General features: G+C 37.4%; 1 protein-coding gene across 1 annotated transcript; it reads right to left on the minus strand.

Moving 5' to 3' along the window:
* Positions 1 to 3100: 3100 nt before the first annotated feature.
* On the minus strand, positions 3101 to 10035 carry LOC121883587. Its single transcript, XM_042391921.1, has 4 exons — positions 9760 to 10035; positions 7731 to 8021; positions 4793 to 4939; positions 3101 to 4687 (listed from the first exon to the last, which is right to left on the minus strand). Exons 1-4 carry the CDS (start codon positions 9923 to 9925, stop codon positions 4599 to 4601), a joined length of 693 nt encoding a protein of 230 aa, XP_042247855.1. The 5' UTR covers positions 9926 to 10035; the 3' UTR covers positions 3101 to 4598.
* Positions 10036 to 15121: the final 5086 nt, after the last annotated feature.

Consider the following 15121-nt stretch of genomic DNA (forward strand, 5'->3'; position numbering starts at 1 on the left):
AGTTTTAAGCCAACATGGAAGAAAAGTCCTATACGTGCTCAGAATCACTGAAAGTTTGTTTGAAATCAACCGATCTCAATGAATGGCCTGTGCATTGTTGCTACAGGAGGGCATCTCCACTCAGTTTAACAGCCTCTCTGCTGTGCATTAAAGCTGAGTTTCCCCCTCTGTCTGTCAGCGTGCAGTGAAAACATCACCAACCACACAATTTTGTGAAGATGATTTTCTCATTTATGTCAGACACAAAAACAAGAATGGATGGAGTAGAATAGATGTACAAAACACAATATGTGCAGCTGCAGGTGGGCCTGAGACCACCAGTCGGAGTTCTGGCTGACCCAATCACAGAGCTTCTTACACAGAGGAGGTCAGAGCTGAATGAATGAATACAAGTCAATGTTTTTTAATGTTCTCCAGATTATGTGCCTACTTAAAATAAAACATTTATTATTATACAAATAACATTTACATTTACTACAGTAAAAACTAGTATCTACAGTAATGTATGTATGTATGTATGTATGTACAGTATATATGTATGTATGCTTAAACGTTAATGCTGCTGCAGGTATGGCTGCTGTCTATGCATGCCTGAGTGCATGTTACTGCTGAGTGCTGTGCCAGACTATGTTGACATGCCCTCTATCAAGGATAATATCTTTTTCCTTATTTGTTTGTGTTGGTGCCTGCAATGCTACTTAAAATAAAAACACAGATGATTTAATGAGTATTTTAAGGCCTGATTATCTCTGTGCCCACCCACACATTTCTTACTAAGTGGGGACTTTCTTTTTTAAAATTTCTCTTTGTTATATTTAGTATTAGAGGCAGTGATAGCCTAATACAGTCTCTCTCTTTCTATCTCCCTCCCCTCCTGAAGCTATCCATGGTTCTGGCGGGTGTTTTTAACTGATGTGTCGCCTTCAAAACACTGAGCATGGAATAAGCTCACCTTACCTTTAATTACATTTTGTAAGTCAGCTATATGTACCAATTTATGTATGTAGGATTTGTAGAAAATCCTCCCCCCTGCCCAGAACTAGGGGTCTCAACCTAACGGGCCACACCTGAACTGATAAGAGGCCTGGCTCAGGCCTTGCTCAGTCTCTCCCTTTGTCTGCAGCAGCATGCTGGCCTCTGTGTGATATTGGCCATCTTCTCCGGTTGACTGTGCACAAGATGCATTATTTGAGTAAGTTGAAGACATTTGCTGTAGTTATTGCTGTTTCTTTGTCTAATGACCAAATGAGTGTTTTGAGTTAAGATTTAAAGTATTAGAGTACCTTTTGTGTACTGATTATTGCTTTGATTAAGATTTACTAGAGCTCCTTTGTTTGCTGATTATTGTTTCATCTGCCTTTTTAGCCTTTAAATCATCTATGACAGTCAACTATTTGTTGGAAATCCTGTGATGCTGTGATTCCTATTTCCACAGGTAGTTTGATCAATCTACAGTATTACAATCAAGCAGATTGCAGAGCAGATCAGCAGCAGCAAGAGAACTGTTGTGTCTACACAAGGGGCGTTCAGGTACATGGTTGAGTGTAGGTCACCTGCCTTTAGGAAGTGCTCACAGCCCAAATACACAATTATAGACAAGTGTAAAATGAAGGAAATGAGTTTGTATCATGTGAAGCGCCACTACAGAGCACAAATCTTTGGAGCAAACATACCCAAATCCAACCCGAAGGCACAGAAAATAAATTATCTCAGAGCCCAATATGATCAATCCACTTTATTTTGGGATGCACATTATTTTATTTTTAAATGCAGCCCTTATTTTATTTGAAAGGAGAACAGCAACATGTATTTACTAATAGAGTAGGGGAGACCAGGCACAGTTGTAACACTTTTTGCAGTTTTCCCAATAAATCAAAAACCATTGGAACTGGAACTGTCCATTTGCTACATTATAAACTGCAGTGTGTCAACTACTGAAACAATGTATTTAAGTGGTTTTATGAAATATGTACTGGTTGAAAAATTTATTTAAATACAGTCACCCCACTGTTACAACTGTCCCAGTGTACAGGGACAGTTGTAACACATGCCAGGGACGGTTGTAACATGTCAAAAATATACATAATTAAATCAATCAAATATTCAAAATGAAAAAGATTATTTATTTAACATTCATGTTATTGTGACTATTCATTTCTTTTTTTAAATAATGAATACCTTTTTTCACACTACATGACAAAAAAGAGGGGAGGCCATCAAATTATAATGCAAGAAAATTATTTAATGGGTAAAAAACACATCCTCAAAAAAGATTAAACATGAAATCAAAATGGATTAGTTTGAGGACAACATTCAGTACAGGGTCACATGGCAAATGCCGTATGATTTGGCCACTGTCCTGACTGATTTGCCCCGTTTTATTGCCAAGCAAGCTAGCTAGTTTATGTAGGCCAAGTTTTTAAAATATAAATGAAATGATAACAAGATGTTACAACCATCCCAGTATCACCAGCCATGTTTTAACCTCATGTGAATTGGCTTGACTGCTAGTTTGACACATGTTAGCCATTTCTATTTTTAGCTTACAAAACAGTGATTCTAATAATACTTATTTGGATTCCTAAACCCACATCTGATTTATGCTACGGACCGCTACCTTGATGAAAATTAGAGATTTCTCTGGGTTTGAAAATAGTTGGAAACATTTGGGATAATGTAAGTACACAACACAACAAAATATATAACATAGGTCTAGTTGTTATCAGACATATTAATGCAGAATAGTTATATAATATAGCTTTAACATTACAGTAGAAAGGCTAACAGCTGTTTTAATTGTACAGACACATTATTCGCTCTGTAAATGTGCTGCTAATTTGTTATTTTAAATGTTGGTCCTGAGTTTAAGAAAGATTTTGAGTCCTTTTTCACTAAAAGTCAGCGCTAGTAAACTGTTTAGTTTTACTAACACTTCCGTACCACTTTCAACACGTCTCATTGAATCAGATTAACAGAAAAGCTACAGCACCAACAAGGTAAATATGTGACTTGTCCCACCTTCTGTCCAAAAGAAATGAAACACATTCCCTCAAGAAACTAAACACACTGCTTTGTTAAAGTAAGAAAGTTAAAAGTCTTTATTGGGGCACATGGCCGGACACACATAAGTAAAGGGACAACAAAACCAAAACAAAAGGAGGAAAAACTCTGTAAGTAGAAAAAAATGCTTTTAAATTTAAATTACATATAATACACAAGAATAATAAAGAATAAATGACCAGCTCATTAATTCATAAATTAATATCATAACTGAGTCTTAAATGAGATTTCCCTTTGCAGTAGTCTTCTCAGCTCATCACCACCTGTAACAGTGTTGAGAGTGACCTCAGTGACCTTGTGGCTTGGTGATTATGAGCTTAATGTAGCAGTGACTCAGTGGATGGTCTGTCTGCTCTCACTGCTTGTCTTTAAATTTGCTTTTCTTGCCTCCTAAATAAAATAAAATCAAAACCAAAATCTAGCCTGAGCTCAAACCTTCCTCCTGGTCCGCATGGACTTAAACTGGGTGCTCGCTTGTGTGTAATCAAACGCATCAAGGGAGATTGTCATTAGATTTTGCGTCTTTGCCTCGGATAGACGACTTCTCATGGCCGTTTTAATTTTGTTCTGAAGGCTGAACCTGCACTCTGCCGCCACACTGGAGGGTGGAATTACCAGCGCCACTTCAGCCAAGTTTTGAAGAGAGGGAACATTTCTCCCAGGGAAGTGATCAGAAGTTGGCAAGACTCTCTGAACGTGGGATTTCCCGATCCTGCTAGCACTCGCTTCACCGGCAGGAAATGCGCTCTTTCTGCACCAGTGGCGCAGATAGAAGAGAAAGATAAAAAGATAGAAATACACTTTGCACCCCTGTTTGTAACACAAAACGTTTAATTTATAGCAGCTAGCTAGTCCAGTAGCAATAACTGCTGGACTTAAATAACATTACAGATTGAAAGATATGAGACTGAATGGCAGCCAGTAGCTATCTGGATAATTCCTCCTTCCTACAACGTAAGACATTGTACTGAAATTTCACTGACCAATATCAGTGATATTTGTTACGCTATATACATAAAAACAAAGATTTCTGCACTGAGTTGCACCAGCTAACGTTAGCTATGTGAAAGCTGGCATGAGCCACTTGGTATCGTAGCATACTGTAGTGAACTGGATCGATATTGAAATATCATATTAATAAATTAAGTCTATACTGGATTACTGTGTTGTAAAATGTCAGCAGTGATAATTTACATTATCTCTAATTTACATTATCTCTAATTTACATTATCAGTCTTCTTTTTCATTTGTATTATCTATTATTAAATGGTTTCTTACATACTTGCATTATTATGGTAACACTAGCACAATAAAATATATTGAATCATAAATATAATTTCCGACACAAGACAAGACTAGATAATAGCTAATTAATATGCACACTTGCCACCAACTGGACAGGGGGGTGAATTATTTTAAGTTATGGTTTATCACACTCAGTGTAATCTGCCTTCAGATTTTTCCTTCATTGTTAAAAAATTCAGTCAATGACAGAAAATATTCGGTTAATGTGACCTGTGCTCTAAAGGATATCCTAGTTACTGTTTATCATTTCCTGTATAGCACCATAAAGACGAAAGATCCTCTTTTATCCTCCAGACGACCTCACTGTTACGCCAACACTTTCCTGTGGAGAAGAGAAAACATGAGATCCCACTGCTGGTGATTCTGTTGATGATACACAACACAGCTTCTAAACTCATATGAAGATCAGAACTCTGTTAATACTGACCTTTAATGTTCTTCTGTCTGGATGCACAGATGAGCAGCACAGTGCAGACAAGAACAAATAACACAACTGATAAAGCAGTTGCCAGGTACTTCCTCTGGTAAGTGATGTTATTTTGAGGTGCATCAGTTGGTTTGATGGGATCAGCCTCTGTGAAACAGACAACAGGAGACAACAATCTTGATTGTGGGACTGAGGTGAACAAAATGTGTGTATGTGCAGGTATATAGTTGAAGCAGTAATGATGAAACACACTCAGCCTTTGTGCTATGTATTGCTGGATAATACTGAGATACATGCAGGAGGGTTGTGATATGCTCTTGTGGTCTGACCACAAAGAGTTTTTCTCTTTGTGTGTACGTGTGCATGTATACAGACACACACACACATAGGATTAGATATAGGATTTATTCTAAAGAGAATAAAGTCCTAGAAACATAACATGACATTAAATTACTTTTCAAGATGGATTATTTAGTGTAAAGACTGATTTTACAAGTTGCCAGCAAAAAACACGATAGGAGATAGAGATGCTCTGATTGCAATTTTCTTGGCAGATTCCAGTTTCTGAGTCTGACCTGCCGATTCCGATTTTCTTTCTTTCTAAGAATTTAATAAGAAAGATTTTCTTTCTTTCTATATTTTCTTTCTTTGTAAGAACTATAATTGATGACATACACAAACATTTTGTAACTTTTCTTTAATGGAATATTGAAATTCAACTGTATGTTCATTAACTATTTAAATATCAATATAATAATAATAAAACATTTTTCTTCTTGAAATTGGGCATGTTCACCACAGTTGTGTTTTTTTAAAGTGTCTGATTAAGTTAGTTGTTCCAAATGTTTCCAAGGTTGCTCCTCCACAGTTTATTCTGGACTTAGAAGTATTACAAATTGTGAGCTTTGTGTCCTCTTCACTCACTGAAGAACTTGCACACCAATGACATGTTGTGTGTGTGTATGGCTGTAGTGTATGTGCCACAGCTGCCACTGTGTGTGTGACCTGCATGTTGTGTGTGTGTGTTGTCTGTGCCGCAGCAGCTGTGTGTGCGACGTGAACCATATTACGGCTATGTGTGGAAAATATGATCAGCAAAATATTTCATTCTGTTGTAAGACATCGCAGTAAAAAGAGGCTGAATGACACTGGAGTTTAACAATGTGCAGAGTGCAAACACAAGACTCAAGTGCTGCTGAACAGTGAACAGTGAACTGTTTCATCTATACACATTGTCTTGTACCTGCTCTGAAGTAGTGGGCTTCTGTACCAGTGGTGGCTGGTGACTCAGAAAATAAAGGACAGGAGGAAAACCAAAATGGAATCTTCCAACAAACTGCATCATACTATATCATGTCCCCATACTACATGTACATACACTAACAGTTACCCATCAAAAATTAAAATAACCCTTTAACCAACACAAACATTAAATAACATAGACCTTTCAACAAACTACAGTAGCCTGAATAGTGTGACAAAAGAGTATGAACTCACTGACTTGAATTTTCACCAAAACAATTTCAATTTTCAAATAATATCGACCACATTAACTATAGTAGATATGCTAATTATGCCATCAATGTTTTTGAGGACCTTTGAAGGAAACTACCACTTATTATTGATTGTCCAGTTTCTTGGCTGCTTTAACATTGACAGGGGACGATGATGACGCATCGGTAACATTAGCTACGTTAGCTAGCTAGCACATTTATTTACTGACTAACCTGGTGGCGGCAGTCCGTGCGCTAAGTGCACTAAATGAACTTGCTGCCAAACGAAACATGTAACTGCCAACTACTCTCACTCTCTCTCTCTGTCTGTCTCTCTGTCTGTCTCTCTGTCTCTCTCTCTCATCTCGCTCTCTACTTCTACCGTGCCTGGCTGTCACAGTGAGCAAGGCAGTGATGCATTCAGGGTTCAAAAAAAAAAAAAAAAAAGATCTGTTGCCTGTGGCCCTGTGGGCCATTTAGAAGGCCAGGCTGGGAAAACTCCTGATGCCTGCCAATTGCCAGTCCGGGATTACACTCATGTGGATGATATTAATGGTACGAATCTTCCTTAAAAATAAAATTGTGTTTTGATTCTCATGTCAATCTGCAGTAAATTAAAAACATGTAGCAAAATGAAAGGGGCCAAACTTAAAATAAATAAAAGGTGTGTTGTGATTCTAGAGACATACTGTGTGCGTGCGCCTCTACCAACTTAAGCCATGAAAATTGCCCTGCATGTGCAATAAGAGGTGGTCTGAGCGGGTAACGGAATTGCCTTTGCGATAAAGCAAAGGCAAATCCGTGCCAAAATGAGCACCGAAGTTGCACTGCGTGGCCTAATCTGCATAAAGACAGCAGTCGGCGCATGTGTGCTCATTAGATGTCTGGAAATGATCAAACAGGTACGGACGCACATAAAACAGATTTACACCTGAGGAAAATTGCATTAAGATTGCGTTTGTAGCAGTGCTGATCTTGCACCTGTGGGAAAATAGAGACCTGTGTTGCTTTCAACCCAAGCCGTAAATGACAAACAATGTCATTATTTAAAGGGTAAATAAAATGATGAGAAACTTTGAGAAATGAACTTATAACTAATTATGTAAATGCATGGAAAGCTAATGCTTTACTTCATGCCTCAAAATAGCGTAATATCATGTAATGTGATGTGTCCCTGTCCAAGCAGCAAATCTAACATGTGCCTCAACAACAAAACTAAAACTCTACAGTCAATGACAATGTCTTCCATAGCAGCAATTGTAAGAGAGAGACCCAATGAAGTTTGTTGTGCAAAATCACCTTTTAACAGTCTCATCAGCTATAAATGGACAAAACGAGCAGACAGCCTGAAGCAATCTCAACACATTATTTGGACACATGGACACAATTAGAACGACGTTATCCCCAACAAACTGATCAGTACTGGCAGACGCACTATAACTTACCATAGACTGTGAGATTATAGCCTTGATTGAAACGTGTTATTTTAGAGTCAATACGATACATCCCAGAGTCATTCTTCTGCAGGCCAGTAAATGTGAAGCATCCAGTGCTGCTGTTCCAGTGAAGTTTGTTCTCGTATTTTTTATCCAATATCTGCATTTTTGAATCCGTCACCAGGGCAATATTTTTTTCATTATAACTGAGAAATCCAAACTTCACCAGACAGTCAGGTAGAGTGACTCCTCCAGTGGCTGTCAGGTTCCTCACTTCCCCAGGTGGAGGTAGGCCCACCACTGTAAAATATAATGATACAACAGTCAGTGCAGGTGAAAAGCACTGACAAAGAGCTGCAGTGTTTATAATCATGATGAGATTACAGCACTACCATTGAGGGATAGACCTCAGTTCTAACATTTTTATATGATGCTTCTCTGAATTACAGCACTTCAGACAAAGTGAGTGTAACACAACCATGACAACTATATGCTATTAAAATGTACATCTTGGATCTTACCTCTTAATGCTACAGTATAGTGGTTTAGTCAAACTCACACTTTGTTTCAGATTTAAAAATATACAATCACACAGGTAATCCTGTCTGGTATTATTGCACTGACATTTTTTGTTCTGTGTCATTTTAATTGAGTTTCAGTGACATGGATTTTTCACTTCTGCTGTAACCATGAGCCAATTTTCTCTCATTCTAACACAGTGATGAAATTGAGAAGGACTGTTTCTGGACATTTTGGTGTCCTAGATGATCCACCTTCTTACAATATGATGCAACGTACAGTGCACACTTCAGGCCTGTGTTCAAAATTTCAAAGCAACTTAGATATGTTTTATAGCTGAATACCTCTGCATTAAGAACATATAACCTGCCTGTTTCCTATAATAGTGTCTAAATTGTTTTATAATATCTTCTAGTATCTCTGACTCAAGCTGAGGGTGCACCTGTGCAAAGACAGTTATAGTCTGTACTGCACATAATGGTGTATCCATATCTTGGTTATGAATTATCCTGTGGATCACATTATGATGTGTGTATTGAATAGGAGTAACCTGGTGATTATTTCACAGCAGTGTGTGCAAATGAAAGTATCAGGTGTTTAGTGCAGTGTCAGCAGTGTTTTTTATGTAAGAAGTGCCATATGTGAGTATGACTAGGGGCAGACTTTACCATTAGACAAAGTAGACAACTGCTGGGGGCCCCCAACTAAAGGGGCCCTAAACAGCTATAGATTTATTACGATTTTTAGATATGACAAATATTTAATTATGTTACTGTTCTAACTCATTGCACCCGAAATTACTACAAAAGGCACTTAAAAATATGTAACTGTAAAGCCTACTACTTACTGTGTACTTCTACTTCAGAAGAAAACAATGTAGCCTACCGCTACATTTACTTACAATAATATAACAAATGTTACTGGTTATGTTGCAGATTCAGATTTTACTCACAAAATATAACAATTAAACGTGATGCATTATTCTTCATTAAACTATCCAGCATTATTAGAATTAAAAGCTCCACCTTGAACATAAGTTAAGTAGGCTTAATTTAAGGACATTGTGCTAATAATTCCTCTCTTTCACTCTTCACTTAAAATCTTGACTGTAGGACTTTTACTGTGCGGTATTAATACGTAGTTTTACTATTAATAGTTTTACTTCAGAAAAAGGTTTTGAGGGCTTTACCACTGCCAATACCAACATTCCCAGTTAGAGAAAGGGTGAAAAGAAGCAGACGGCGTTTGCCTGGGGCCAATTCACTTAATCGTGAAAACCCGTGTGTGACAGACTTTTAACAATGGATCTATGCCTAAAATGGCCCTGAAATCAAGGACAGGTTTAAAAGCAGCAAAGCAGCAATGTAAGAAAACTGGAGCAACCGCATGATTTTACTGTTATCTTTACTATTATAACAGCAGACAGAGTCTCTGTACCCACATGATCACACCATATTCAACTCGAACAACTTTATCACAAAACTCAAGAGGGTCCTCATTCAACATGTTGTATGCTCACCTGGCTCATGGCCGGTAGAAACACGGACACTTCCATGGGTATAACCTATGAGGAAGATAATCAGGCATCTGTGCATCCCTTGTTTGAGCGGCATGTAGGAGCTGGATCCACTGGAGTGACTGAAATAGCGGCGGGTGAAAGTTTGCCTGAAAAAGCCTAAGATCATAAATCCGGTCACCTAAACCTAATCAGTTGAAGGTTAATGAGTTCGCCTAAAAACTAAGTGAATGAATCAATATTCAAGAACGCTGCGGCGTAGATTACGTCCCACAGTTTGTTCACTGCGCACTGAGATCAGCAGACACAGTCGCGGTCGCTCACTTCATTAAGGGACTGGGCGAGGCACCTTCGCTCACCGCTTACCGCTTAACGTGATTACCAGTTTGAGAGAGTGACGTTTATGACGTAGGGAATAGTTTGTAATATCGTTTACATAGGTGAATGATGACGAGCAGAGCAGGGGTGCTGCTTTTGCTGCAATAACTTACACAGACTTTCATCACTTTACAGCAGTTAGTAGCTCAGACTGGCTTTATACTGCAGTTTCTGTCGGGTCCTCTAGCTATTTTTAACACCCAGGTAGCAGGAGCGGGTGGTGGTGGTTTTGTGTGAACATTGTATCATTGTATGAGGCATGGTGACAACTGTTATCTGGGAGCGGCCAAGAAACCATCACCCGCTCCTGCTACCTGGGTGTTAAAAATAGCCTAATAAAAAAAACCCTCCGTGCTGAGGCCAGCAGACAGACTGGAGCTGCTTCCATGAGACAGATGAATGAATCAGAGTTCAGAAGATCATATATGACATTAACTGATATGTGTGGCATCAAATAATAATGTCAAAATACAACGAAGTTGTAAGTAGCTAGAGAGGTTTATCCAGTTTATCTGCTGTTGCTGCTTTACATTACAGTAATGTTAATGTAGTTTGATAATCTGCACAGCTTGACTGCTGGTGCATTCACACTGTGTTGTTTGTCCACAATTACTGTAATTAACGCCATACAAGTTAAAGTTCTGCTTCATGCTCACTCAGACTTTTAAAAGGAATCTTTTTACATTTTCAGAGAGGGAGTGAATGAATCAGGAGAGAGGAGATAGAAGTGAGGAAGAATTGCAGGCTATTACGTTTATGTTGTTGAAAGAAAAACAAGGAGGAAGTAAAGAACTGATTCAAAAAGAAGGTGCAATTTATTCAAGATTAAAAGAAAACGTGTGAGGAATAGGAAACACATAGAGGCAGCCCAGGTGTCAGGTGATTGAGAGACATGAACACATTCGAGGCAAGAGGCAGACAAAACTGGTAAGGTCTGGCTTCCACCTGTCTCTAGATGAACGACTGTTCTGTAAATACTTTTAAGGCACAATCTGTGAAATCTGTCAAACCCTGCTATGAAAGAATTTACAAATATTTTAATACAGGTACTAACACTACACAACAACTCTATTAACATGTTTCCTTAAGCTGTAAAAGGTTGTGGACCTCTAACTGTTGCAAACAACACTGAAACTGACGGATAGTTTCAGTTATTAGAAAACATAATGCTGATTCATCTATCAGCAAAACTGTTGTCTTGATTTGACTTTAAGTTTGAGGAAATTAAACTTCCTCATAAGTCAGTTTTGTTATTTTGTTATATTACAAACATTGATGTATATTAAGGACCATATAGACAGTGTGAGAATCGAGATTTGTTTCTAAGATAGACTGATTGGTCCATCTGTAATCCATGAGGCCTATGTTTGTTTGTGTTGTAAATTAATATTAACAATATTTATTTGCCATTACAATTTATGTGCACTCATTTCATTTCATAATACATCCATGACAGACAGACATGTTGCCCATATTTATATACGGTCAATGTTTAGAGCAGGTTCTGTTTTTTAAATAATAGTGTCCCAAGAACAGAATCTGAACCTGATTTAATATTTTTTCCTATGGAACGTCCTGTGGTTTATGTGTTAGGACATCAATAAAAACATGCATGTTATGGCCTTAGTGCAGTGAGGACTTGTAAGTGTAATCATTAATATGTAGTTTTATTATTAATAGTTAATACTTTTACTTCATAAAAAAGTTCTGAGTACTTCTTCTACTCACTGCCAATACCAACATTCCCAGTTGGAGAAAGGGTGAACAGTAAACAGTAAACTAAATCTGCACCTGAGTGTGACAGCAGACATAGACTAGGCAAGAGTAACATCATCAGAGATTATCAGGACATGTGTGAGAGGGGTCAGGCAGCCATTCTGTTTAAAATCCAAGTCAAAGTACCACAGAGCAGAGCTTATTATGCAACAGAGGGAAAATTGAAAACATTTATTGTAGGCGGATGTTTGGAACTTAATAAGAAAATGATATTTTGCAATTAAGCTAATGTAGGTGTTTATTTGAATGTTGTGCTTCAAACAAAGAGTAACAACAAAATAAAATCAGAAATGTTGCCCCCTCAGAGATTAAAGTTATTGATCAGCTATTAGGTGTATTAGGACTTGGTCACAATCTAGATACTATTTTCTCCTGTTAAATAAGTCTATAAAATGCACCACTTTAAAGTCAGTATGGGAAAAAGACTTGAGTGCATGATTTACAGATAATGAATGGTTTAATCTGTTGAGGAACTCCAAACTGGCATCAGAAGACATAAGGACTAGACTTATTCAATTCAAAATAATTAACTGATTTTATTGGACCTCCTCAAAGTTATTTAGACTCAAGCTGAAACTCCCACTGCTGAAGGTGCCAGTGAGAGTGCCAGCAATACAAGAGTTCTAGAAAACAATTCATGATTGTGTCCAGAGGATTGTTTTAGGTGATCCATCCCCCCTCAAATCCTTGGCTACCCAGTTGTATTCAGACGGTACCCATGATAAGCTGACTGGTAGTCAAAGAGTGGAAATCACCCAACCTCCTTCTGTGCGTGCATGCTACCAGCTTGTAGGTAGAGTTGCCTCTTATGAGAGACTCTCCTACTGGCTGAAGAAATAGCAAAGGTTTTTGGTCATATAAATGGTTCTTATAGTTGACAGGTTTAGATTTCCACTGGCTTTTTTTCCCCTTGCAATTCTAAGTTTAGACAACTGGTTTCTGTTGATTTGTTTGTTTGTCTTTGATGGCTTATTTATGCTTGTGATTAATAGAATTCCATAGACTGGTCTGCCATTATCATCATTTTGTATGAGCATTTCTTATATATGTTTATGTCAATGTTCAACTAACCAATAAATTACTGATAATAAAAAATGGACAGTGTAAATGTTCAAGCAGAAAACAGATTAGAAGGAATAAAAAGTAAAAATGAAAAGCCTCGTTTAAAATGACAGAGGGACGATATAAAATGATTCATTAGACAATATGATGACCTTTTATTTGTTTTTTTTTACTTAGAGTTTATTCATGCATCATTTAAATGCAAATTTGATACATCTATTTACAATAACTTTTTTTTTAAAAAAAAGATCAGTTTATTGATTGATTATAATGAAACACTGTAAAATAATTGTAATATTAGTGGACAACCTGTCAGTCTGTTATACCTGATTCTCAACACGTCTGATGCTCTTCAAGAGCACAATGTGAAAGATCATCATGACAGCTTCATGTATTTTGATAGAATTCTGTTTTTGTTGTTGATGATATTTCATTGTGCTTGGTTCTAGTATAGGAATACATTACACCATTTTTTAAAAAACAAAATTAGTCAATTAAGGTCGTCTAATCATTTAATCATTTTTTTAATCACTAAGAGGACTGAATATTTTTTTCATCCAATTGTTTAGAAGAGTCTGAGGATTCTGAAAATACCCTCAGAACAACGGTTTGTGATTTTAAAAGACCTTCTGGGTTTTTAAAATATGCTCACACCTCTTAATTATTTTTTTAGAGAAACTGATGGTTATCTGTGTGAACAGCAAAAAGTAACAGAATAAATTGTGGTTAAAAAAGGATGTTACTGAATATTTCTGCTCAACTGGCATGTGGGCAGTCCAGTGATATTTACTGATGATAGTTGACTTATTCTCAGTTGTTAGAATGTGTTTACTTCAAACTGTTGGACTGAAATTGCTGGTCTATGCAGTGGTTCGCTGTGGCTGCATGTTATGCATATCAACTTTTATATTTTGGGTATTTTCCCAGGTTTGCTCAGAAAAAGAGCAAGTGGCCTATTTAGACTTTTAACTTTACTTATCAGTAGAATCTCTACAACGGTAATTAGATTAGAAGTAGAGTAGGATACTGAAGTCACTCATGTTGTCCACTTCTCAATCTCTGTTCATTTCTTCTCCAGAGTCTGTATCACATCCTGCAGTGAACTCATCGAATGTGAGCGCTGAGAGCGGCATCTTGCTGTGTTCTGTGGAGAAAGCTGAAGAGACAACACTGTTGTGGTACAAAGACGAGGAGATACTGAACCAGAGCAGCTCTGCTCTCTCTCTGCCTCTCACTGTACACAAGCAGGATTTCAGCTCCTCTTATAGATGTGTGGCTGCCAACCCTGCTGAAAATAAGACTCTTCCTGTCAACATCACAACATCCTGCAAACAACAAAACAACACAGACAACAGTGGGATCACAGACACAAGGTATTGTAAGACTAATTCCAACACAAATATTTTTAAAAATATATTTGTTATTAAATATATATACACATATATATAGTACCAGTCAAACATCTGGACACACCTACTCTTTACTTTTTTCCTATTTTCTACATTGTAGAACAATACCGAAGACAACAAAACTATCAAATAACGCATATGGAATTATGAGGTAAGCAAAAATACTGTAAACAAAGCAAATTATGAGCCTGGTCATGTTTTCTAAGAATTCTGTAGTTCATCATTTGGATCATAATAAATACCTGGAAGTGGTATATAGTGACAAGATGACATGTGATCACGTGGATCATGTGACTTATAAATTGAAACCACGTTTATACTGCCTGAGGATTCTGAAGTCGTTTACTGACAATTTAGAAATGTTGAGGATGTTTTCTGTGACAGACTCTGTCCCTGATAGTGCTCCTCCTGCTTCTTCTGTTTAACCTTTGCAGGTAGAGACAGGAGGAACCATCCTGACAGGTGCCAGGAGCAGAATGTTATAAGTGTTTATTTCCCATGTTTTGTAAACATAACTAGGCTATGAAATCAACTTTATCTATTATCTATAGATATTCATCAGCATTTCTCCAATGTCCTAGCAGTGGAGAGTTGAATAAACCATCTATTCTACTGAATTGTTTCCATTTGTTGGTTGAGCATCCTTAACTCGATAGCCATCTAACTATGCTTTTAAGGTTGTTATTGCTGTATTTTTCCAAACGCTGGCACCCTGTGGTCACATGATCATTTAGGCTAGA

The sequence above is a fragment of the Thunnus maccoyii genome, chromosome 2 (assembly GCF_910596095.1).
Source record: "Thunnus maccoyii chromosome 2, fThuMac1.1, whole genome shotgun sequence".
In the NCBI taxonomy this organism is placed as follows: Eukaryota; Metazoa; Chordata; class Actinopteri; order Scombriformes; family Scombridae; genus Thunnus; species Thunnus maccoyii.